Source organism: Leptonychotes weddellii, chromosome 9 (genome assembly GCF_054177405.1).
Source record: "Leptonychotes weddellii isolate Sample4059 chromosome 9, ASM5417740v2, whole genome shotgun sequence".
Lineage (NCBI taxonomy): Eukaryota > Metazoa > Chordata > Mammalia > Carnivora > Phocidae > Leptonychotes > Leptonychotes weddellii.
Genome location: NC_138377.1, coordinates 24966903 through 24993159, shown reverse-complemented (window position 1 = coordinate 24993159; position 26257 = coordinate 24966903). Strand labels below are relative to the sequence as shown.

At 53.0% G+C, this 26257-nt stretch overlaps 1 protein-coding gene across 5 annotated transcripts in view; it reads right to left on the bottom strand.

Moving 5' to 3' along the window:
• Positions 1-6: 6 nt before the first annotated feature.
• Positions 7-26257, bottom strand: part of MIDEAS (mitotic deacetylase associated SANT domain protein) — a 59257-nt gene continuing 33006 nt past the window's right edge. For 2 of the 5 annotated variants that reach the window (XM_081830258.1, XM_081830257.1), the window contains exons 2-14: positions 23109-23218; positions 18020-19701; positions 16580-16879; positions 10438-10783; positions 8406-8472; positions 7771-7913; positions 7563-7666; positions 6955-7030; positions 6182-6270; positions 3886-4035; positions 2501-2713; positions 867-1063; positions 7-511 (exon numbers count right to left, since the gene is read on the bottom strand). In XM_081830258.1, the coding sequence (XP_081686384.1) occupies positions 331-511; positions 867-1063; positions 2501-2713; positions 3886-4035; positions 6182-6270; positions 6955-7030; positions 7563-7666; positions 7771-7913; positions 8406-8472; positions 10438-10783; positions 16580-16879; positions 18020-19468 (3315 nt within the window). In that variant the 5' untranslated portion in view covers positions 19469-19701; positions 23109-23218 and the 3' untranslated portion in view covers positions 7-330. The remainder of the gene's footprint in view (positions 512-866; positions 1064-2500; positions 2714-3885; positions 4036-6181; positions 6271-6954; positions 7031-7562; positions 7667-7770; positions 7914-8405; positions 8473-10437; positions 10784-16579; positions 16880-18019; positions 19702-23108; positions 23219-26257) is intronic. The other 3 variants (XM_081830259.1, XM_081830256.1, XM_081830260.1) reach the window with 2 other exon arrangements.

The following is a 26257-nucleotide window of genomic DNA, read 5'->3' as shown; positions in this document are numbered from 1 at the left end:
GGTGGCGCTGGAGGCCCTCCCGAGGGGGCAGCCCTAGCCGGCAGGGACCTCGGCGGTTCCAGGAAAGCGTAAGGGCGACTTCCGACACCGAATGCAAGAGAACTGGATCCTGCAGCCCTGAAGGCTGCTGCCGGGCCTTTGATGAATAAAAGAGCCGTTTATTTTATTGTCTCGTTTTGCAGAGAAAAGTCCACGTGATCTCTCCTCTCTCCCTCCGGAGGTCCCGGGGTGCTTGCCGGAGCTCGGGCAGGCTGGTGCGGGGAGGGCCGGGGGTCCGGGGAGAGGGGCGGCCCCGGGGCCCCGCGGCCGAGCTCCCCCCACCCCGGGCCGTCAGCCCCTCTCCCCCGCGCCGCTCTCCTCGCGCAGGGCCGGCTGGTGCGGAGAGGCGGCGGCTGCGGTGGCCGCGGCGGCCGCCGCCTCCTTCTCCTTCTGCCTCAGAGCGGCTGCCTTCTTCTCCTGCTCCGCGTGGCTCTTCATGTGGGCGCTGCGGCTCTTCACCTTGTAAAACACCCTGTAGCCGGGGCAGGAGGGGCTCAAGTCAGAGGGCCGTCCCCACGCCCCTGGGACCACCAGGCTAGGGCGTGCGTGCGTGTGTGCAGTGTGCGCCCCGCCTGGGTCCGTACTGAGCCCGCCTGCCGGCTCCGGCCACTCGGCCCACCCCCACCCTCCTCCTAGGGAACAAACGGAGGGGTTCCTGATTCAGCGCCATCATCCGTCTTCTCGGAGCCAGGTGACATCACTGCCCTAGAAACCCTCATTGCCAATCAGAAGACAAGGGCAAAGTTCCCACTGCCTCTTCCCTCTCCCCTGCCCCCCAGCCGTGGCCACCCTGCTAGGTCCCAGTGGAGGAAGGGCCACCATCTTACCTGCCACATTTTTTACAAGGGAAAGTGTTCTCCTGATTTTGGGTCTTGTTAAATGTCTCTGGTTTTTTCTTCTTCTCCGAAAAAGGTAGTGCCCTCCGTGACTTCCCTGCCCCCTCCCTTGGCTTCTCTGAGGCATGGCCACCAGCAGGCCCAGGGGCATTTGATTCATGGCTTCGGAGGATGAGGATGTCATTGGCCTGGAGAGGATCAGACAAGGAGAGGTGAGAGATCTGGGAAAGAGAGGTTCCTGAATCACTCCTGCCAAATGGTCCCCTAGAATCCACTGGAATCCTTTCAGTGACAAGGGACTCACTGCTTTCTGGCAGCTCATTCCGGTCTTTGGCCAACTCTATCTTTGCCAAGCTGTTGGTACAGTCATTCTGTGGGACAGCCTATGGCAGCTAGGACTTCTCCATGCATCTATCTGACGGGGGGGCCTTGGTGTCTCAATTAATGATGTTTGCATGTTTTCAGTCATTTAGCCCATTCATTCATGCCTTAATTCCATAAATGAGATTCAAGTCCATGTGACTGTGCCAGATGCTGGGGATACAGAGGTGACAGACAGGGACCCCTGCTCTCAGAGAGCTCGAAATCTAGTGAACGGGACAGACAACATGAGCCACCAGCGGAAATGCCAAGTAGACCAGCAAACGACCGAGAGTAGAGGACCCTGGCACAGAACTGGAGGGGTGCTGCTCAGGATATAGGAATCATGGGCCTCGGGTTAGGGGAGCCTCAGATGGCCATCAGAAGTCGGAAGTATGTGCATGGTTGACCCTCATAGGGAAGTATTCACAGAAGTCAGCAGAACTTGGAGCTTGTACACAGAGCACAGCTCCTGGAGGAGCACCGCCAAGTCTCAGAAGAGAGGAAACAGCTGTTGTCTACAGTCTGGGGCGGGGTTGGGGGGTGTCTTCCTGCAAGCGTAAGTGTACAACACAAAAATTTTTTTAAAGGCTCTCATGGTAGTTCCCTAATAGGCCCTTCCCATCCCTACTCTCTTTTGGGGGACCTCTCCCTGACAAGGAACACCTCTGGCCGGTATGTCTGGCTTCTTGGTCTGCGATATGGTGGACAGAGGACCTCACTACAAGGACCGCGGGCGGGACCTCAGGCAAGTCACTCAGCATCTCTGAACCCAGTGTCCTCTATCTTCCAGGTAGGTGTTCATACTTTATGCGGTTACCGTGAGGAATCAACGAGAGATAATGGGCAAGAAGGCACTGTGCGGAGAACATGTGTGAGGGGCCATTGCTGTTCTCATGGTCTCAGCTCGTTCTTGCCAGGCGTTCTTGGTGGGGACACAGCTCTCTTAGGGGGAGCCTGCCTGACCTACAACTCATAAATGCTTCCCCAACGTCCCACATGCCTTTTAGGTCTTCACAAAGCCTTCTTCTTGAGTCTCAGATCCAGAAGCAATATAGTATAAAAATTAATAGCAGACTTTGGAGTCAGGCTGCCTACTAGCTGTCTTACCTAGGGGCCTCAATTTCCTCATCTGTAAAACGGGCATAATGACAGTGCCTACCACCCAGGGTTCCATGTTCCTGTTCTGCCTTCCCTCCCACCCCCCAGGCCCAGCTCCAGCCCCCCTCCTGGCCCTGGGCTCCCCCAGCGGAGGTCACACTTACCGACTCATTGGCCTGTAGTGTCTGTGTGGCCTTGACAGCCGCCGCCCTCCGGCTTCGCTCTCTCCCCTCCTCCTGCTCTCCCTTCTCCTGGATCTCTGGCACCTCCTCCTCCCCCTCCTTCCTGGTCTCCTTTACTTCCCTCTTGGGCTCCCGTCTCTCTTCACTTGGAGACTCTCTTCTGGGAGGAGGCACCCTAGGGAACTTCTGGGAAGTCTACAGGGGACAAGAACGAGGGCAGTGAGCCTGGAGCTCAGTTACACAGCCGCACTGCCCTGCTTGTGACCCAGCCCGGGGCCACTAGCCCCTGCTCACCCTGCTTGCCTGGCCTGGCCCGGCCCAGCGTGGCCTCCCGTGCTGCGGCTCTGTATCCTCCCCCCGCTAGTCTGCCTGGGAAAGACGACGGAGTCTGGAGCCCTGGAAGCCCTGGAAGCCCTCAGGAAGAGACGGAGCACTTGAGACTGAGTTAGGGGCAGGGAGGGAGCATGCCAGTCCAAGAAACACAGCCTTCAGCAAGGCTGTCTGGTGGGGCCAGGCAGCAGCCTTAGCTGCAATTCTAAACCATCTTCCTCATGCTTTCGGGACCTGCACCCACTTCCCATCTGCACACTGGGGACCAAACCACTCCCTGCTTAGCACATCACCAAGATGATGTTAGGTGGATACATGGACAGAGAATTAAGTAATATTCACTTTTCAATTTTCTTTCAATCCTGATTGTGTCAAGGACAAAGTTTCGAGTTGGATCTTAATGTGTCTTCTATACTTCTCCAGATTTAATTAAACAGAGATCAGGGCCAAGACTCAGAGCCTTGGCAGGTAAGAGTATCTACCTAGAATTTAATAACATTGTTTGGTTTTCATTATCTACTTATTTTCACTAGTACCTTCTATGGCAAACAATACTAGTTATCTATTTATGATTGTGATACAATGTTTCTCTACTGAGTAACAAATGAGTTGATTTAAAGAAAAATATGAAGTAGGAGCACAGGTGGTATGTGAACATGACAAAATCGGTTAACAGTGACGTGTGGTCGGGATGCAGAGAGAACATATTCATGGCTGTATAAGAATGACTCCAGTTTGGGCAACAGTGTTAGAGATCTGCTGCGAGGGGACAGTAAGTCAGCACTGGTGCAAAAAATGATGCGGGGTTCTGCATCAACACAACCTGTTATTATCATGACACTGGCAGATAGAGAGGGGAACCTAAAAGGTCCAGGTCCAGTGCCCAGGACATCAGCTCCTTGAGGCTGTCAGGGACACTGCCTTCCTCTCTCTACCCTCCAGGGACTTCCAGAGAGCTTGGCCTCAGGCTCCCAACTCAGCCCCTGGCCCCAGACACAGCCAAGGCTCTAAGCAGCCAAAGCTGGGAAGGGAGTCACCTTAATATCCACTTCAACCTCTTCCTGGGCCGACTTCTCGTCGCTTGTATCCACATCCCCGAAGGTTAGCGTCCCATTGCGGCCAATTTTCACCTGCTTCTTGTAGGTGTAGTAGAACTCCACGCACTGGGCCACGGTCTTGGTCTGGATCTGGTTTGAAGCCAAAACTGAGGTCAGAGTTCCTGGTTTAGCTCACCTGCCTGGGGATACTCCAGCCTTTCCTGTCCACGCATATGTTCCCCCCGCCCCCAACCGCAACAAATGCTGAACCCGAGAAACCCAGGAAATATAACCATTTCTCCAGTGCCTACTCTGAACAAACCACTGACCAATGCTTCAGCACTATTAAAAAAGAAAAGAAAAAAAAAACTAAAAAAGCTAAAAAGCTAAAAGCAACAAGAGGCCATTGGGGGAGATCTGAATAGGGACTGCGTATTAGAGAATATTAGTGTATCAGTTTAAATTTCTTGGGTATGATGACGGTATTGTGGTTTTGCAAGAGAATATCCTTGTTTTTAAGTGATATTTGGGTCAAGTGTCATGATGTCTGTAACTAACTTCTAATGATTAGTTAAAACAGAGGGAGAGGAAGTAGGGTGTATATAAATTTATATATAAACAGGAGAAAGAGAGAGAGGGAAAGCAAGTATGGCAAACGGTAACAATTGGTAAATGTATATGAGGGGTACATGGGTGTTCATTGCACTATTTTTTCAATTTTGCTGTAAGTCTGAAATTTTTCCAAAATAAAAAGTTCAGGGTGAAAAAGTGTGGACACCATCCATGTTCAGAGCCAGCGCAGACCTGGCAACACAAACTGCCTTCATGAAGCCGGGCAACAGTGTCATTCCTCCCCAGGGTGCTGCAACTGGCAAGTGAGGCTTAGAGAAATGTTAAACCGTCCTATGGGTCAGAGAGGGACTGAAGGGACACTAACAAGAAAGTTCTGGAAAACCTGAAAAGGAAGCAGAAGGCCCAAGTCTTACTCCTAACTCTGCCACTAAATGGCTGTGTGACTTTAGGCGAGTCTCTTCACGTGTAGATGAGCCTCCAATGGGCCTCCTGGCCTCTGAAATCCTAGCACTCCCAGGTCACAAATGCATCTGGCTCCTGGGTTTAGTTTCTGGAGCTTTTCCCACACACAGAGGCTGTTTGCTCCGACTCTGCCCTTTCTGCCCCAGGCTCCCAGGCAGCTCAGCCAACTGTGGGGCTGCAGAGGGAGCTGGGAAGTCCTATCCACAGAGCCCAAGGGGTCAGTGACAGTCTTCAGTGCCCGAGGAGGAAACAGATGTGCTCCAATCTCACAGGAATGGCCAAGTCACAAATGTATTAATTAGATCCTGTTTACGCTTTTGCTATCAATTCTCTTTGATCATCTGTATGACTAATGGTCTGCTCTTTTCATTAAGGCGTTAGTCGCCCCGCAGTGCATTTCACGGGCATGTACTTCGCAGAAATGTTGCCCAATCTGGGAATGCAATGTTGCTAAACCCCAGCAAATGACTGTCCTCACAACAGGGCCCTTGTAGGAGAGTTCATCAGCACTTTGCCCAGTCCCCAGAGCTGTCCTGGCACAATCTACAGTTCCAGGAGGAGAGAACACATTCTTGGAAACCCTCTTTCCTCAGTGGTCCACAAGGCTCAGATTTTGTGAGGCAGGGCTGCTGGAAAGATGCAAGTCCTTGGATTAGCAAAGCACTCTTCTTCTCCCAGAAGAACACAGGGAGAGGACGAGATAAATCCAATCTAGGAAAACTAGGCTTGGCCTCCTCTACTTGGTCAGCTGAGTTACTGGAAGGAAGCTCTGGGTCTGGCAGGAAGAGGGCAGCGGCCCCCCAGGTCAGTTACACAGTCTCTTCCTTGCTGGCTCTCAGTTCCCCTCATTCTTAGGGTGATCTCTCCTCCACATGCTGATTGTGGCTTTTGAAGTACTCCAGCCCCTTGGGGAATGGCTCACATCTGTCTGCAGCCCTCCTTCTCTTCCTGCACCGCCCCCCCCCGCCACCCCGAGGCAGGTCACTCTCTGAAGTCTGACCTCGCTGGGTCTGCCCACTCGGGCCTCCCTCTGAGATCCCAGAATATGGGCACACTACCCTAACCTGAGGGAAGAAGGCTCGGAACCAAGGGGAGGAAAGGCCCAATCTTTCCCCCTTGTTTTGTTTGTCTCTGAGGATACCGAGTGGCCTTAACCTAACCGCTTTCTCAGAGGGCCTGGTAAGGGACTGCAGGCCCACCAGCGGCAGAGGAGGCCCCAAATCATGGAGCCAGTTCCTGGCCTTCACTTGCCCCAGCTCACCAGCTTCTGCACCAGGAAGAAATCCTTCTTGTAGATGGCAATGCCCTTGTTGAAGAGCTTCCTCTCCGCCATCCTCCACTGGTCAGAGCCTGTGGGGCAGAGAGGAGCCAAGGTCGTGAGGTGGAGCTGGGCACCCTGCGGGGGCGATCCTGGCTGGCACAGAAGTGTGAGGGCATCCATGGGTGGTCTCTGCAGGCACCCTGAGCTGGATCCACATCCTGCTTGTGCCACTTAATCTGCCTCTGAGCCTCACTCCCCTCGCTCTCCACCTGGGAGCTCGTCCAAGAAGCCACCGCGCCCGCTGTGGTGCAGACTAAATGAGGTAATCCTGGGGAACCCTCGATGCTCTGCCGGGCACACACAAGACGCACCGCTCAACAGGGATCGAGGACAGTGGCTGCTGTGACTAGGCCGTTCGGTCAGTGTCCCTTCTAGAGCACAGCGCCCAGCAGGGGACAGGGCACTCCAGGGGCTGTCTAAGTTCCAGGCACCTGATGCTAGTTTGGATGGCACTCCCTAGATTCCTGTCCCTTGCACCCAGCCATGGACTTTTCTGCCTGCATGGCCTCCCACCTGCCCACACCTCTCTCCCTTCCCCTCCAGGGCACAGGAGGCCCCTTGAGAACTATCCCAGCTTTGGTGTCAGTTCCTTCACTCTGGCTCTTGGCTTGTCCACCTCCCACCTCCTCCCCCGCACCCAGGGCTGTGACTCAGCACGAAGCTGGGCCCCACTGATGCTGGAGACCCCTTGAGGCTCCAGGTCTCAGGCCCACCTGTGTAGTGATACGTTGCCAGTGGGTGGTTATGGGGCCGCAGGGGCTTCTTCAGTAGCAGCTTATTCAGCGTTTCCTGAAGGGGAAGTGAGGAAAAGGGTCAGGGCTCTGCAGGGGTCTCAGTGGTAGGCTGAGCATCCTAGGTGCCAGGCAAAACTCCCAGAAGGCTTCTTCAGCCCTCTGAGTAGTAGGGTGAGCCTTTATTTTTGCCCCCGCTTAACTGCTGAGGGACAAGAGGTCTGGCAGGATGATGAGGTCATGGGGGGTGGGGCTGCTCTGGAACCAGGCCGTGGGCCTCTTAAGAGGGAACATGCGGCCCCCAGGACAGACAGCCACAGGTAGAGAAAGCCCTCAGTGACAGCCTTTCTAAGGGTGGGGACTCACTAACCCAGAATCAGAGACTGGGGTAGACGGGAGGACCCTGTGCAGCAAAGTCTGGATTTTGGAAGTAAGATGGCCGTGGGTGGAGCCCCTACAACCCCCAGCTTGGTCAGACCCTCCTGCCTGCCTCAGATCAGCATGTCAGCAGTCCTGGCTCCTGCGCAGAAGACCCGGATCCAGGCCAGCCTCCCTGAGGGTCCCTCCCTCCACCAGGGCTGCTGTCTCACCAGGATGTCTCCCCTGGACTCATGCAGACAGTGCAGGGCCAGCTCCTGGTTGGTACCAGCTCCAGGGAAGATACTGGAGCAGGCAGCTGTCAACAGGTCTTCCACTGGAGCACGTGTGGGAAGGGAGGAGAAGAAATCATTTTCCGGGCCTAGCCCACCCACCTGCCCGACAGCCCGCCTTCACCTCCTGGCCCTGGTCCCCTCTCACCTTGCCTCTGCTTCTCCCGGCTGCTCTCAAGGTCCTCCCACGGCTGCCACACCAAGTCGGCCTTGTGGGGGTCCGCAGCTGCCAGAGCGCGGTCCCTCATCGAGGGGATTTCCGCCTGGAACCGGGAGCCCACGTTGATCCGTCTGCAGGGGTGGAAAGGGCAGGGAGTGAGGCCTCAGCCCGCGGCGATAGGGAATCCTTCCCCCCGGGAGAAGATGCAAGGGGTAGCTGGCAGAGGCTGAGCACAGCAAGGCCCCAACTGGGTGTAAGGGAATTTGCCTTCCATGAGGAAGCCTGGCAAAGGGCACCTGGTCCGGCCAGAAAGACAAGGCCCAGAGGCTGGAAAGGGGAGAAGCTCCAGGTTTCCAGACACAGAAGGAAGGAGTCTCTTGGACTCTACCCTCCTAATTCTCCTCAGAGGCAAATTTAAACTGCGCTCGTCCTTTCCTTTCCCTGTGACTTCCACACAGAAGCAGGGTGGGGACAGTAAAGCCCAGAGCCCACTGCAGAATCTCAGAGGCCCGCTCAGCCCTCTGTGGGCCCCACTCGATCCTCCTCTTCCTCACGGGACCCGCACGCACTGGACCCCACTTGGCCACCCTCATGCCGTGGGCCAGAGGAAGGGCTGCACTTACGGCTCGATGCTCACTGGGGTGGCCTCCCCCATCACAGAAAGGACAGGTGGGGTGACTTCAGCACTATCTGTGGGACAAAAGGCACGTTGGTGAACGGCACCGTCCTCCCTTCAGCAAGCTCCCCCACCCCCACCCTACGTGGCTGCTCTGTTTGCAAAGACCCACAGCAGTGACTCACAGAGACTCACACTTGGAAATCAGGCCCCCTGAATCCTGGCTCCTCAGCCTGCAACTGTGACGACTAACTGAGACTCTGCCAAACATGTGGGTGCTTCTGTTTCCACACCTGCTGAAAGGGGCTATTACTACCCACCTCCTAGGGTTAATGGGAGGACTGAATGAAATCACACACAGAGCCTCACCCTCAATAAATATCAGCTATTATTATTACTACTACTCCTACCCAAAGCTGGGTCCCTGCCCCGGGAGCTCCCACACTACAGAATTAACACCAACATTAAACTGTACCTGCTCTAGTCAAGAGGCTGAAACTTCTGGCACGCTAGCAAGGTGGTGAAGGAGATCCCCATTTCACACTTATCGTCTCACTTCCACGCTGGATTCTCAGCCTCAGTTTCTCCTGAGCTAATCTTAGTGCCCCATGTGATCCAGACACTCCCTTGCTCCAAAACCAAAACCTTGGCTGACTCCCCTCTGCAGCCTGAGATAAAACCTGAACTCCTCAGTTCAGCTGGCTCATGCAGTCCCCCTTCCATCTATACCTCCCCCTACCCCCTTGCCTGAACCCCAGATCCTAGCAGACTGCTTACTCACGGCTCATCACTCTTCCTGCACATCCCACCTCCAGGCCTTTGTACCACTCGTTTTCCTTAGCCTAGTGGGCCCTCCCCACCCCCTTCCTAGTTTAAGCTCAGCTCTAGCCCCACCCTCTCTTGAATGCTTTCTTACCACCCCAGGCTAGGAGCCTCTGCAGGCTTTGGAGCTTAGGGTCTGCTTCACTCGCTGGCTACTGATCCCACTCTGCTCATAACCTCTGCTTTTCTTTCTCCCAGGTTCCCATGTCAACTCCCTAATGACCCTGTACTCTCTTTAGAACAGACCATGCTGTCCCATGCACTGTTGGGGCATTCACCAGCCCAGTTCAACGCTTTACACCCAAGTACTCGATAAATACTCATAGATGGACGGGAGGCCTCTCTTTGCTGCCAGTCGGTCTCTACAGTGACTTCTTCCTGCACAACCCAGGCAGGGAGAGAAGCTCCAAGCTTTGAGGGTACGTGGGAGGGCAGGTCAGCCAGCCCAGGGTGAGCCATTTCTCACCCACAGACACCAGGGGGCACCAGAGAGCTACGCCAAGGGAGTCAGGGTCAGAGGTTAATCTGGTGATGGCGCAGCCTCACCCTTCTACCTCCCACTTAATCCTCCACTACCTAAGAGATAGGATTATCCCATTTTTTCAGAGGAAATGGATCCTTTTGTGGAGTGGGAAACATTTTTCAACACTTCACTAGCCAGGCCTGCCAAAATGTCTGCTCTTGGCCAAAACAACTGTTTAAGAGACCCAGGAGACAGGATCTACCACAGAATAAGAGCAAACATGACGCTCCAGGCATGACGTTAAGTGCTTTACGTTTGTTTGTTAATGCACCTGAACCTCACCACAACCCTGTGAGGTGGCCATTAGGCTGAACCCTAGGAAACTGCTATTTGTGGATCCCAAAACAGTTGAAATTGGCAATCTCATCATCAACCCAATACTACTAATATCGTCAATTAAATACTGAAGAAACTGAAGCTGAGAGGGTTTAAATGACTTGCACAAATAACAGTAAATGGTAGAACTGGGATTTGAACCCAAGCAGTTGGGCTCATACCCCCCCACCCCTGCACCCCTGCCTGTTCTTGAACCAGGAAAATCTCCTTTTCTCTCTCAGAGAAGAGAGTGGAGCCCCTTTGCCCACAGTGCTTTAGCCCCATCTCCAGCAGCCCTGTAAGTGGAGTCTCATCCCTACCCACCACCCTCCCTCCCCACATCCCCTGCCCCCGTGGCCCCTGAGGGCGGGTCACTCACTAGACCGGAGCAGGGTGCGATGGGCACTCTTTGGCGTGATGGGAGGGGGTGCTGGGATGCTGCTGGTTGACATGATGGCATTGAAATAGAGGCCGGAGCCTTCCCGCACAGGGCTAAGGATGGGGGGAGGGGTGTAGGGCGGCAGCTCAAAGCTCCGCTCTGAGGGGTGGTCGGCTAGGCGGACAGGAGAGCGCAGGTGGCTCTGGTATGGGGTGATGTTGGAGTAGACGGGAGGGGCAATGAAAGTGCCCGCCTTGGTGGGGATGATCAGGGGCTCAGGCCGTGGCCGCTGCTTTGGTTTCCGCGCTGAAGCTTCCCCTTCCAACTTGACATTCATGTCCTCAGCCTGGAGAAGGAATAGAACCAAGATGGCTCAGCCTCCTATGTGCTGGGAAAACCGAAGACTTGACCACTGCTTGTCAGTCTCCCCTTTGGAACTTAGTCTGCCCACTACACCCGCCAAGGCAAACCTGAGACAGAGAACAGGTCCAAAATTCCTTTCACTGTCTCCTCTAGGCTGGGGGTAGGCAAACTGTTTCGGTAAAGGGCCAGAGAGTGAATTTAGGCTTTGAGGGCTGCACGCCCGTCTCCCTTCTTCTTCTTCTTCCCCTCCTCCCCAACCTTTTCAAATAATCCTTTTAAATGTAAAATCCAAATAAATAAATAAATAAAATAAAATGTAAAATCCATTCTTAGGTCTGGATTTGGCCCACAGGCCCTAGTTCCCAACCCCTGAGGTGAAGTACGCTATTGGACAGGAAACCATAGTAGTTACGGGTCCAGGTTCTGCAGCTGGATTGCCTGGTATGGGATCTACCTCCTTTCCTTACCACCTAAAATTTCTTAACTTCTCTGTGCATCATCATTTTTAACATGGGAATAATAAGCACCTCGCAAATGGGTTAGCTCTGAGGACGAAATGAATTAATACATGGAAATCACTGAGAACAGTACCTGGTATGTAGTAATTGCTCAATAAATACCGGCTGCTCTCAAGCTCTGTATTAGATGGATGCGCCAACTGTATGCCACGACCTGAGCAGGGACCACAGAATGAACAGGACGGTCCTGTCCTCACAGAACTTGTCCTCATAGTATCAGGCCCATGATAGAGGGTAGATAGGGCTATAAGGGAATAGAGGCCTCTCTCTGCCCCATCCCTGTCCTCTCAAGAGAGAACGGAACCCTACGGGGAAGAGCAACATCCACATCATCTCCCTGGGTGTAGAGCGGGCTAACAGGTGAGGCTGGCCACACTGACTGAGGCGGCCTGGGAACAGCAGGCTTTCTTCCCCTCCCAGGGTCCAGCTCCCACAACCTCTTTCAGCAGAGGGCCTTGACTCTCCATGAGGTCCTGGCCATGTCCTTTACCCATTTGTGCCCTCTTTTCTTTTCTACAGACTAGGAAGAAATGAAATTTTTCATTCTTCCTCCCCTAGGGGAACAAGATGATTGCACAGAAAAAAACACAATGGAGTCGAAGGCGTCCAAACTTGCCAGACAAGAAATCCAACATGAACTCAGCTAGCTGTAATGATTTGTAATTTTGTAATAAGGGAAATGGAATGAAACTATTTTGAATATTTGACAATATTTTTTGTATTGATTTTGTAGGTATGATAATAATACTGAGGTTATATATGGAAAGAAGGGAGGGAAGAAGGGAGGAAGAAGGAAGCAAGGGAGGGAGGGAGGAAGGAAGGGAGAAAGCTTATGTATTGTGTACTTCAGATACAAACCTAAGTATGTACGAATGCAATGATATGGTGTTTGGCATTTGTTTCAAAAAAAGAAAATATCCAGTGGCAGGAAGAAGTGGAGATACAAATAACAAAAGAATGTCTATATTTTGAAAACCGTTAAAGCCAGGGGATGGCTAAATATCGAGGTTCATTTTACCATTCTCTATACTTTTGTGCAAGATTGAAAATATCTATAATACAAAGAAAGATAAAGAAATAAGTAAACAAATAACCAAAAATAAATAAATAGACCTCCTCCTAAAGCCTGGTGAAGTGAAAGTACCCACGGGTGGGGATTCAAGAGGTCCGAATTCCAGGGCTAGCTCTGTCATTACTTGGCTGTACGAACTTAGGTACGTCTCTTGCCTTTTCTGGACCTACTTCCTCATCTATGAAATGGGCATGCAGAGCTGTGTAGTTGCTCAGGCTCCTTCTGGCCATCCTCAGGACAAGCTGAGGCCTCTAGGCTCCAATCTCTATCACAACCAGGGAATAAGACCCCAGAGAGTAGACACTGAGCTGTTCAGGATAATCTTAAAGCTCCCCTTTCTATTACAGAGGACAGGCTCACAGGCCACCTCTCCAACTGAGAACAACTAAAAAATCCAAACTCTATATAAAAACCACATTTCTGAAAGTAGCAGAGAGCAAATCAGTTGGCAAAGACTTGAAGAGCCAAGATACAGGAAAAAAAAGGAAAGTGAAAGAGGTTGAGTGCGGCATTTGGAGCTGTGTTTTCCCTAGAGGTGGGTGCATTACTAGAAGAGGTAACTGGGAAGCTGTGAAACTAAACAGAGTTTTTAACAAATCCAGGAGCTAGCAGAATAAAAATTGGGCTTTAGGCCTTGCCAAGGAAGGAGAGCCTGATAAACCCCCAGGCTTTGGACTGGGGCTCCAAAGGGCTAAATCCTCAGAATAAAGGTAAATCAGAAATAGACTAGTCCTCACATAGAATAATGCTCAACTTAAAATCATCTCATCTCAACGGCTGATTAAATTAAAATAATTCAGGATTGCTAATGCCCTTTGCTACCAGTCAGATGCAAAGATAAATCCTCTCTGGAAGACAAGAATATCATCCAGAGGGGCGCCTGGGTGGCTCAGTTGGTTGAGCGACTGCCTTCGGCTCAGGTCATGATCCCGGAGTCCCGGGATCGAGTCCCGAAACGGGCTCCCTGCTCAACGGGGAGTCTGCTTCTCCCTCTGACCCTCCCCCCTCTCATGTGCTCTCTCTCTCTCATTCTCTCTGTCAAATAATAAATAAAATCTTTAAAAAAAAAAAAAAAGAATATCATCCAGAGTCTTTAATTACCTCAACAATTTTTCACGCAATTAAAAGTAACCGGGGTATACAAGATATACAAGAGAACAAAATGTGACTTAGAAACAAGAAGTAACATAACAGAAAGAGACTCCTGAGGATCCCACTAATGGAGTTATCAGACATAAACTTGAAGAATACTACGCCTAAATTATGCAATAAAATGAAAGGTTGAAAATTTCATCGAAGAACTAGGAACTCTAAAAATGAACCAAATAGAAATTCAGTAACCGAAAAAAATAACTAAAAATAAGAACTCGATGAGTGGGCTTAACAACATATTAGATATAGCTAAAGAGAGAATGGGTGAACTGAAAGGCCAGAATAAGAGAAAAGTGGAAATACAGAAAAGTGCATGACAGACAAAATAGGGGATATGGGGAAAGACTCTAACAGGTGTGTAAGTGGAGTCCCAGAAGGAGAGAAGAGAGAAAATGGGGCAGAAGAAATATTTAAGGACTACAAACTCTAAACAGGATAAATACAAAGCAAACCAATATTTAGGTGTAACAGCAAAACTGCTAAAAACCAATGACAAAAAAAAAAGCACTTAAAAGCAGTAAGATAAAAAGACACCTTATATTCAAAAAAACAACAATATGGCTTATGATGATTTCCCAACACTGTAACTACAATGGAAGTCTGAAGACAATAGAGTGATATTCTTTTTTTTTTTTTTTTAAGATTTTATTTATTTATTTGAGAGAGAGAATGAGAGACAGAGAGCACGAGAGGGAAGAGAGTCAGAGGGAGAAGCAGACCCCCCGCTGAGCAGGGAGCCCGATATGGGATTCGATCCCGGGACTCCAGGATCATAACCCGAGCCGAAGGCAGTCGCTTAACCAACTGAGCCACCCAGGCGCCCAACAGAGTGATATTCTTTAAGTGCCAAGAGAAAATAACTACCAAAACAGAATTCTCCACCCAGCAAAGTTATCCTCCTCCTCTCTTGCTCTCTCTCTAATAAATCAATCTTTTTTTTTTTTTCTTTAAAGATTTTATTTATTTATTTGACAGAGAGAGACACAGCGAGAGAGGGAACACAAGCAGGGGGAGTGGGAGAGGGAGAAGCAGGCTCCCCGCAGAGCAGGGAGCCCGACGCGGGACTCGATCCCAGGACCCTGGGATCATGACCTGAGCTGAAGGCAGTCGCTTAACCAACTGAGCCACCCAGGCGCCCCTCTAATAAATCAATCTTAAAAAAATAAAAATTTTCAGACAATCAAAGACTAATAAATTTCATCATTAATAGACTCACACTAAAGGAAATACTAAAGGATGTTTTTCAAGCAGCACATAAATCATCTGAGCTAGAAGCTTGGAGATACGAGAAGAAATGAAAAGCAACAAATACGCTAAGTCTTTCAGTAAATCTAAAATGAACAACAACTGAACAAAACAATGAGGAATGTATAGAATTGTTGAATCACAAGGTTGTACAGCCGAAACTAAAATAACACTGTATGTTAACTATATTGGAATTAAAATTAAAAGCTTAATAAAAACAATGATGTTATAACATCTTGGTGATGTTAAAATGTTTAGAGAATGAAAACACGTGTTAATAATTCTACAAGTTAAGAGACTGGTGAAAAATGGAGTTAAAAGTGTTGTAAGAACTTTGCATTGTTCTGGAAGAGGTAAAATACTAATTTATATTAGATTTCAATAAGCCAAGAATGTGTGTTTTACTCTCTAGTAGCTCTTTTCAACCACAGAATTGAGCCCAAATGTCACAAGGCATTCACTGTATGTAATGACTTAGCTTCTCGCCTAGGCATCTAGAATGGTACTAGCTTTGTACCATCCTCCAGTGCCTTGAGAAGGTAGTTATTCAAATTCCTTTTTGTGGGGCTTAGTTCTCTCACATTAATCCAGGAAAGAAAGGCTGCCTGGATAATTACTAAAAGAGTCATAGAGAAAGAAATAAAAGAGTAATAATTAAGTAAATCAATAAGAATAATAAACAAGTATATAACTAATAAATTAATAAAGAGGGAAAATGGAATAACAAACCCAATCAATCCAAAGGGGGTGAGAGGGTGGGAGAAAGGAACAGAAAAGGCAACATGGGATAAATAGAAGGCAAACGGTAAGAAGGCCGATTTAAACCCAACTATTTCAGTAATTACGTTAAAAGTAAACTATATCAATGCTCTAAAAGACAAAGGTTGTCGGAACAGATAATAACAAACTCCAATTATAGGCCACTTGAAAGATACACCTTAAGCATAAGGATACAGAAGGGCTAAAAGTAAAAAGATGGAAAAGATACACATCTCATCTATTCCCCCCCACCCCCGAACCCGGCAACAGTAACCAAAAGAAAGCCAGATGTTCACAAAATAGACTTTTTTTTTTTTAAAAGATTTTATTTATTTATTTGAGAGAGAATGAGATAGAGAGAGAGCATGAGAGGGGGGAGGGTCAGAGGGAGAGGCAGACTCCCCGCCGAGCAGGGAGCCCCATGCGGGACTCGATCCCGGGACTCGAGGATCATGACCTGAGCCGAAGGCAGTCGCTTAACCAACTGAGCCACCCAGGTGCCACCCCACAAAATAGACTTTAAGAGGCAAAAAGATTACTAAAGATAAATAGAAACACTTCATAATGATGAAGTCTCTAATCTACTTCTAAATGAGTATGCAGCTAATAACACAGCATCAAAATGTATAAAACGAATACTGACAGAACTAAAAGATGAAATAGATAAAACCTCAATCTTAGTGAGAGATTTTAACATATATATATCTGTACTGACAGAACAAGTAAACATCTCTGCCTCCCAGTGCCTAGCACAAAACCTGACCCAAATTAGAAGCCAAAATTTGCTGACCTGAAATGAAAGAGATTCATACATCCTAAATTCTCCTAGGCAGTCTCAACTTCAAGTATAAAACTGTCTCACTGTCTCCCATAAGTGCATTTATCCATAAGTTTGGTTTGGAAAATATAAATAGTATCTCCATGGGTTGCTTGAATCCCTCCTATATTGCCATGTTCTCCCTTTTCCCATAGGGTACTAGGCCCCCAGGAGCACACAGGTACTACAGGTGTTTGCATGGGGAGCCTCTCATACCTGGGCTGGGGCATCAGTCCCAGGGATACGTGTGGACCGCCTGCGGGTGACGATGACAGATGGCTTGTGTTCAGTGGGGTTCTGTTCAGGACCCTTCCCGTCCTCGTCAACACCTCCAACTTGGGCCGCCTCAGTTGGGTCCACAGTCCGCACAGGCACAGACACTGGGATGATGAGGGGTACCATCCCGCTGTCCTCTCGTGCTCGCTTGGCAGCTAAGGAAGGCTCAGAAAACTCCACCCCACACTTGGTAGTTGAAGCCAACACACTTTTCCGCTTCTCCTCGGAGCCATTGGCATCCTGGAGGAGAGGGAGGGGGAACAGAGGTAAGGTTTAGAAGGTAAGTCCTGTTAAGTCCAAGACCCCTAGTCACATTTGATTCAGGAACTCAGACACCCATGATGGTTCCCAATGGTCTTTCCCTGAATACCTTTTCTCTCACTACACTCCCAGATACTCTCCATAACCTCCCTTCTGCCAGGGCCTCCGATCCTGGCCTGGCACAGGGGTCCCCAGATGGCCACCTCAGGCCACAAGTGGCTTACAGATATGTTTTGTTTGGCCTGCACGGGGCATGGCACATGAAATAGTATCTGAATTCAAAACATACCTCTGCAAAAGAAAATAAGCAAGGAACCCGTTACCAGGTAATGGTGGTCTTTGTACCTTTTCCCCACTGGCAGCTGGCTGGAGGGAAGTCAAATTCTACAGCCTCTGACATATCAGCCTGGCCCATAGGCATGGGGGGAGGGCTGAAACCCCTAGGGAAGGAAGGTGCGAACACTGGCTTTGGAGCCAGATACTCGACTTTTATGTGACTTTGGGAAATACTCCCGGGGCCTCAGCTTCTTTAGCAATAAAACGGGATAATGGCAGCAGCATCCCTGTCACAGGGTTTGATGATAAATTATTTGTGATCAAGTAGAAGAAACTACAAGAGAGATGCTCAGATTCTGTTCATTCTTCTTCCCCACTGTTATTGTCATTTCTTTTAAATCAACTTGATTGCAGCAAAATTTACATACAACAAAATGCACCTCTTTTTAATTAGTTTGAAGCATTTTGACAAGTATAAGCACCTGCCTAACCACTGCCACCTTGTCTTAGTATCCCGGATCTGGCAATGGTTTCACCTGCCCCTACTCCCAATCCTCCATGTGCCAAATGGAAGAAGCCAACCCACGATGGTGCGCTGCACCTTCCCGCCTGCAAGCCCGTGTGCAGAAACTTCCCCTCTCCTTCAGGTACGGATGTACCTGTGCGGAGATTCTTTGCACGCAGGGAGTTCAGAACTCCCGGAAGCCTATGGGTTCTTTCTGTTTCCTTCAACGAAGTGAGAAAACTGCCCTGTGGCCTTGCAATCCCTTGCTCTCCCCTGGCCCCAGGCAAGGCTCACGCGGCCCTCTGCCAGGCCAGACCTCCATCCCCTGCCACTCTCACCTTTGCGTTCTGCAGTGAGGCCAGCTCCACTGCCTTCTGGGCCAGGGTCAGCAAATTGGCCTCCTGGGACACCCGGCGCCTCCGTCGAGTGCTCTGGATCACCCCACCCCGTAGCACCTGCCCACAGTCCCCTGTGCCCACGGCCCTCGCGCTCTCCTCGCTGCCCATCGTGGGAGCCTCCCGCTCCCGACCGTTGGGTGCCAGCCTCTCCCCGTCAGACAGCAACTGCGGCTCCCTCAGCTCCAGCGGGAATCCCAGAGCTTCAGGATGGGGCTGCCCCAGGGGGCCGGGCGGCGGCTGCTGTGGGGGCCAGTGATGCAGGAACAGGTTGCTGGTGGGCTCCTGTCCGGGCTGGGTGCCAGCCACATCGAGGGGGGCAGAAGGCAGGACACCCTCCTTGGAGAGCCGGCGGGAGCGGCGGGGGAAGGCGATCTGGGACTGAGGTAGCACAGGCTGTGGGGCCGACTCCTGCAGGAGGGCCTTGCGCAGTTCTGGGTTCATGTCAGGGTTGGGGGGGAAGGCGTATGGCGCCATGCTGTGGTGAGCCAGGTGGGACTGCCCCAGCGGCCCGGCCGGCTGCAGGCCGAAGTCCTGGGGCTGCTGAGAGGGGGGCTGCTGCATGGGATAGAAGTTCTCAAAGAGCGGCATCTGGGGGAGGGCGGGCTGCGGCGGCGGCGGCGGCTTCTGCGGTGGGAAAGCCGCAACCGGGTTGGGGGGCGGTGGGCCCTGCCGGAAGACCTGCCGGTTCACCTGGTGGCCAAACGCCAGCTGGAAGGGTTGCAGGGGCAGTGTCTGGTTTGGGGGCTTCTTGGCCACATGGAAAGAGTTCAGGGGCGTCTGGGGCCGCCCGACGTCCAGCGGCACCTTCTGCGGCATCACCGGCCGCACCGCAGTTCCGTAGCGGTCCAGCTGCGGCCCCCCTCCTTTCTCCCGCTTCAGCGCCTCGGGGTGGTTGTAGTAGGTCGAGACCCCCACGCCGGGATGCGGGCTCCCCTTGGGTCCACTGTAGAGGGGCAGGCTGTGGCGGCTCCACGTCGTGTGCGGTGGAGGCTGGCCCGGCTGCTGCTGCCAGCCGCTGTCGCTCACACCCCCACCGCCTCCGCGCTCGGGGCCCCGCCCGGGAGCCGCCGCCGAGTTGGGCCACTTGACGGAGCCCACCTGCTGGGACAACATGGCTGCCGTGGTCCGCTCGGAACCGTACACCACGGAGTTCAGCAGGGCCAGGCTGTTGGGAGGGGGCAGCTCCACAGGCTGGGAGACCGGGGCGGCCCCTGCCGGACCCTCGTGCCCAAAGTAAGGCTCCTCCTTCACTCTGGTGGACTGTGGAGGGGCTGGGGGCTGCGGTGGGGCCTGCAGGGGTGGGGGCTGCTCCTTGGGAGCTGGTTCCTGGTCCCCAAAGAGGCAACGCTTCCGCCTGTTCTGAGCCTTGGGCTGGGCCTGGAGGTTCATGGTGTGGCCAACTGGGCCCTGGCAGTGAGCCCGACTTCACCAGTTGCCCATCCCCTGTGGGAAGGTCCTGCTGGAAGCCCAGCTCTTGTCCAGGAGCCAGTGGGGGCAGAGCAGGAAGGAGGTGAGGTCAGGCACAGGCAGAAAGAACTGTCGGCTCTTCCTTGCTTGTCGTGGAGAGGTTCTTGGGCTCGGCTACTCTGCCCAGTTCATGATGTTCCACAGGGCCCTGGAGCCTGCAGAGAGAAAACGACAGTGTCAGCCACAGCATCCCAGCCCCAGACATCAGCGCAAGTGTGCGGGAGGGGCCCACGTTCACAGAGCAGCCCTGGTGAGGCAGGAGCCAGGGCCTCTGGGAACAAAAAGAAGACAGCACTTTGTGACTCTCCTGTCCCACCACCTCACCCTGCAGCATTTGGGTGCGTAATTTGTACACTGCACGAAGGCACCTGCCAGGGAACAAGTGGGGCTGAGATCCAGCCACGATGGTTCAAGGGGCAACAAAGGCCTTCTCTTAGGCTAGGTCTGGCTGCCCATGGGCTGAGCACAGTCTGTCCATGAAGTAGCTTCCCCACCAGACCCAGAAGGAGTTTTATCCAGACCGTGCCTCCTCTGACACTCCAAGCATATCTCAGATGCAGGAAGTGGAGACAACAGGGGTCATTCCTAACTATGGGGCTCCAGGGTGGGAAGCCCACCAGGTCCTTGCAGAGTCCAGGACCCAGGGCTAGGCTCACGTCCTCTGCGCGGAGGCATGTAGGTGAGGCCCTAGAAGGGTATGTGCAGTTCTAGCCCCACCCCGGGGAGGAGCTGCTGGGTGGGACTGTGGCTGCCAGAGTCTTCCCCAAACCAGCACAGAACCTGTTTTGCAGCCCCGGCTGGCTGGAGGCAGGATCCACCCGGGTACCTGGTCAGCAATCCTCACCTACCCTCCTCCACTGCCAAAGAGCTCCTGGTGTCCTGAGCAAAGGACTAGCACAACTACGATATTGAGGAGATGCAGATTGCTAGAACTTAGGTCTGAAATGTTTTTCTGTGACATGGTATGACTTAAAGCGTTCAGTGTCTTTGTTTATTTTCTAACTTGATTAAAAAAAAAACAAAAAAACAGTTTGCTCTATTTATCCTGCTACAGGACAGTGAAAATCAAGACCAGGATTTTATAACTTACATGTATTTTTATTACCTACATGTATTTTCAAAGACTTTGTCTTTCTTCAGAGGGTTTTTTTTCTCCCTCCCTGGGAAGTTGTGATTGTGGGAGCTACGCAGCCCACCTCTTCCCAACGCTGTTAAGATTCTGGTCCTGGGCCAGTCAGGTCAGGAGGGAGAAGGAAGGAGGGGAGGGGAGCTCAGGAAGCCCTGAGGAATAAATCTGCAGGTCCAGACCAACCTCAGGCCTCAGACCCTAGAAGCTCCAGGACCTAGTTAGTAGTCCCAGGAGTTCCTGGGAAACCAGCCCAGCCAGGGTGGGCTGGGGCTGGGGCTGGGCGGTAAGGGCCGGCTCTCAGTGCTGCGAGGCCCCCTATCACCCGTTGAGGCCCCCTATCACCCGTTCACAGGCTTCCGCAGCTTCCCAGCCCTTCCCCTCCCTTCCCCTCCCTTCCCCTCCCGGAGCTGCAGTGACTCACTCCAGCCCCCCCCTCCACCTGCCTTTCACTTTCACCAGCACCCAGAAGGGGAGGGACTTCCTCCTCCATTTCCTTCCTCAGCTCCGGGCCCTGCAATAAGCAGACCGTGCTTCGCACTAGCAGCACCCCCTTCGTCTTCACTTATGGACATCGGGGGAGGGAGGAAGAGACTAGGTGGACATCCAGGTTACCCTGGCCCTGGCAGCAGGGGGACAATTTGGACAAGTAGGGAGTGCAGAGGGCCAGAGAAACCACCTTTAGAACAAACCCCTTTCGCTTGCTTTTAAACTCTCATTCCCTGACAGGCAACCCGTTTCAGAGCAGAGACCCCAAAGCCACCCTCCCCCCATGAAAATAACCCTGGGCGCCACGGTGAAGCTGCAGGCTGCAACTGTCCCCGCTGCAGGCATCGGGCTCTGCCTCTCCAATCAGCGTGAGCAAACTAGACGTGTGCATCTGCAAAAGCAAGACAGAGGAAGGAAGAATGTGCCTGAGGGGAGGGGGAGGGTGCCCAGGAGGGGAGCTGGCCCGTGCATGTGCCTCGAGGGGGCCCGGGTGCCCCTCAGGTGCTCACGTGCCCTTGTGCCTCCCCTGCGCTGACAGGCACAGGCTGCCCCCCTTCCACAGTTACAGCCCTGTCTCGCTCGGGGACTGGATGAAGGGGAGGGCCACGTGGCGGATGAGGCTGTGTGCACGTGAGTGTGCACCTGGTGGAGGGCACACAGGCACGGGGGATGGCCGCTCGGGGCGGGGGGAAGGGGGGGTCTGCAGGTTGGGTTGAGTGAGATGGAGGCGGAGTCTGTGAACGGAGCTCCGGGACAGGGCTGCTGCGGCCCTGGGGCCCTGGGCCCCACTGCTGGCTCACCAGCAGCTGTTTGGTCAGGCTGGTCGGCCTCCCATCCTCCGCCCTGCATGTCAGGAAGGACCAGCACTCAGGATCCCACAGTAGGTTTCCAAAGCTGGGCTGGGAACTTGCTTATAAGAAACCAAAGGGGCAGATTCTGGGGAGGTTGAATCACCCCAGAAGCTTCTGCAGAGGCCTTCCTTGTCACCCCCACTGGAAGGCTAAGAGTGTCAGGAGCACAGACACCCAGACCTGGGACCCTCAGAGAAGAAAGGTCACGATCTGGGGGGATGAGAAGAGTGAAAGATGCCTGGGAACCCTAAAGGTAGGAGGGGAGGAGCCACACCAAGGCAGCAGGGCTCCAAGGAGCGGCGGGGGTGGCTGCAGCCGCAGCAGCAGAACAAGGCACCTGCGCCAGGCCTGTCCCAAGTGCTTTGCATAGGTTTAGTTTCCACAACAGCATTCTAAGGCAGCATGAAGCCCAAGCATGAAGCACTGCTATTTTAACCTCCATTTTACAGATGAGCTAGATGAGGCTCAGAGGGGCTAAGTGACTTGGCAATGGTCACGCAGTAATTATGTTGCAGGGCCAGGACCTGAACCTAGGTCTGTCTGCCTCCAAGGCCAAGCTCTTCTTCCTTGTCCCTATGACATGCCACAAGGACACCAGGTCCCTCTCTGCATCCCCCCCTTCTACAACATAGTCCCCACCATCTCAGAGCAAGGATTTCTGGACACAAATATCCCTCCTCACTGACAGGCCCCTCACCCCTGCCCAAACCATCGGCAGGTAAACCTCCATTTCTCCTCCCATACAGCTGAGGTCCTCAGTCCTACAGGAAGGGAGGCAAGAAATGGGGCTTCACCACAGAAGGGCCACCCACAAGGAGGTCTGAGACTGCACGGGCCACTTCAGCCCAGCCCTCTGGGCCTGGACTCTCCAGCCCCTGCAAGCTCACTCCTGCCTCAGATGTAGTTGCTGCTGGTGGGGCTTCCAGCTCTCATACCCTACTTGTACCTCACAGCCTGCAACTCTGGGCAGGAGTAAGCCACTTCCTCTCATTTCTTGTGCCCCAGCCCCACTTCTCTGTTCCTCAGGTGGAAGTCAGCCTGGCCTTCCTCCCAGTGAGGAAGAGGAAGGAAGCCATCTTTTCCGAAGGCTACTGACCTGTGGGCCAACTCCCTGAGGGTACAGGGAAGAGGGTGTAATGAGGAACTTCTGCAGGCAGCTCACCCACGGCACCAGCTGCAGGGTCTCTAACAGCGGATGCAGGAACACTGCAAAAGGAAACCCACAGTCACCAAGGGGCCCCAGACAGTGCAACCCACTTATCAGTCTGTTTGATTGTCTGTCCCAGCTCTATTCACTCTCTCTTCCTCCAGGCACCTCACTGCAGTAACCAATCCCTGACCAGACCCAGAGATGCCCCTGGGCTGAAGACAAGGCAAAAGTCTGTTATCAGTGACCAGGGACCTATGAGGCTTTCAGGAGGATCTGTGGTGGAAAACACTTTGTCTCTACAGAAGAAAGCAACGTGCAAGAAAAGAAAACAGTGCTGAACCCGCATATGTGTTTTGCAGACACATGAGGGAAGGTGCCGGAAAGGTCTTTGGGCGCTCTATGCTGATGGTGACACCATGCCTTCCAGGGAGGGCAAACTAGAACACATGCAGCTCCCCAAGTGCCCTCAACAGCCCCGCCACATGCCCAACACCGGCTGGAGAGTCCAATGAGCCCTCACCACAGCGTAGTGGGGCCAGGCCATGACCACCAGGAAACCAGGGCCACCCACAAGCTCAAGACACTGAGTGCGGCCATCTGAGAGACAAGACCGTTGTGAGTCAAGGTTACGAGGCCAGGAAGGAGGTGCTTCACTTGGTCCTAGCAGCTTCAGGGACTCAGCTAAAGACCCTTCTTGCTAAAGAGCTCCTGCTCTCACAACCTGGGCCACTCCCAGCCCCACAAACTCAGCGCTAGGAGTCGGAGAGTCAGAGCTCATGCATCCCCAACCAAGACAGAACACGCCTATTTATGGCATCTAACAAATCTCTAGACCAGCCAATTCCCTGGGCACCAGAGAGGCTATGTCAGGACAAAGTCTAAACTCCCTGTCCTGCCCACAAGTCCTGCAGACTCCTGCCACCTCTCTCAACCTGCCGTGCCTGAGCCCTCATTCAGCGGTGTTCCCGCTTTGCGTCCAGGTCCTTGGTGAGGCGGCACCGCTGCCTATGACACCTTCCCAACCCTTTCATGTGGCCAAGTCCTACCTGTCCTCCAGGTCTGAGACACTGTTTCCTCTGGGAAGTCCTCCCTCACCCCAGGGCCGAGATGGGAGCTTCCCTACGCGCCCGTAACACCTCCCAACCACCATCCCCCGCCCCCCGCCACGCTCAGCGCATGAAATTCCGGATGCCTATTTCTTTGTCCTCAGCAGACAGCAAGCTCCATGGAGCAGAGTTTGCGGACCGTTGCACCTTGGCACTTGGCTTGTACCTGCCTCATGGGATGCTCATTCAAGACTGCGCCCAAGGTGAGTCAGAGCCGTGCCCGGGCAGACACACCACTCATGGCCAGCGTGTTCACCGCGCGCTCCTGCCCCGCCCTGGCTCCCAGTCTCTTTCCCCGATGCACATCAGACGTCCCCACGATCCTGAGATGAAGTGAAAAGGTCCCACCTCCCAACCCCACCCCACCTCATCCCATCAGTAGTAGCCCCAGGCCACCTCCAACGAAGCTGAACGTGAATCCTTTTCGAATTGCTGGCCCACAAGCTCCTTGCCCCTTGACTATCACCTGCTGCCCCACACCACATGCCGGCCAACTGGAAAAGTGCCAGCCCCTCTGTTGCCCTGTCCAATTTTTCTTCCCCCATGGCTTCCCACCCTTGCTTAGACCATAGCCAGGAACATGAGCCTGTGGATCTGTTTACTTCATGCCCTGACATGGCTGGGCTGGGCCTCGAGACACCACGGTGTTTGGCTAGGATGCCAGGGGCAGTGATGAGGGGCCCTCCTTAGAGGAGCCCAGCATGGCCCAGCTGGCCCTCTAGCCTACACTCATACCCTGGAAAGTTCTCTCCCAGATACTCTTGGGTCTGTGGCTACAACCAGACTAGGCAAGTGGCCTGGAACTGTCATCTTGGGCTGGCTAGAGTTGTCCAGGCCTTAGATACACCTTCCCTCTGGACACAGTGCAGTCATCTGCAATGCTGCACCCCCCTCCCCCTTTAACTGGGAGCTCATACCAGGCTAAAGGGCCCCATGTCTCCAAACCACTGGACACATAAGTCCTGTTCATAAGGAGTTTGCAAACTGGTAAGGAAGGAGACACCAGCAACAGGGACAAAGACCTGACTCTGACAAGTGTCACTTCCCCCGGGGGGGGGGGGGCGGCATGAGAAAGCAGGCCATATGATCTACCCATTCCCAGTCCAGAAAGTACCCAGATTAGCACTTCTCTGGACTCAGCTTCAGCTCTGAAATGCAGAGCCCAGGCCGATCAGGTCTCAGCCATCAGGCTGGTCAGGCTCAGAAGGTTTGGCCAGGGTTCCAGCTGGCTGCAGCCTGAGCTGTGACGGTAATAATGTCAACACTGAGATGCTTTTAAAGGGATGTGTGTGAGAGGGGAATCCTTTGTCTTATGAGGCACTCTCGGGGCTTCATTCAGGCATCTGCCTTCATTGTCCCTCTCCTCCACTGCCAGCAAGCACCCTCCGAAAGTCCATAGGAAGCCAGGATGTCCACGAGAAGCTACAAGAGCCAGGTCTGTTTTATGGGGCGGGGAGGAAAGAGAAAACAGAGTCCCAGGAAGAGCCTGGAAAGGATCAAACCTCCAGGCTCAGCTTTTGCCCACATGGAGGGGACTGGCTGCCTCCCTCCTAGGCAAGGGCCACCAACAATCACAGGCAGCCTAGGAAAATCCCTTCCAGCAGGATTTGGGAGTCCCAGGGGACCAAGGTCAAAGCTGGCAGGTTTTGGCTTTCTCTAGAAGAGATAAAGCAAGTATCACTAAGGTCCGTAAGTGGTTGAACCTCTGGAAAGGGCCTCGTGGGGAGCCCTTGGTCTCCTGATAACCTTCTCTGTGCCCTAAGGGACTCACACACACACACCCCCCAGGCTGCTCCAACCCCTCCCTCCCCTTTAGAAAGGCCGGGCTCCCCAGCAGGTCTAGGGCAGGGCTCTCTGGAGTCTGTGCCTAACTAAGCCCCAGTGCTAGAGTCTGCCCCAGGCCAGGACACAGACAAGCTATCTCACACGGGCCTCCCTTAACATGGCCTCACCCTGCCTACCTAACAGCTCCCCCTCCCCACCCAACCC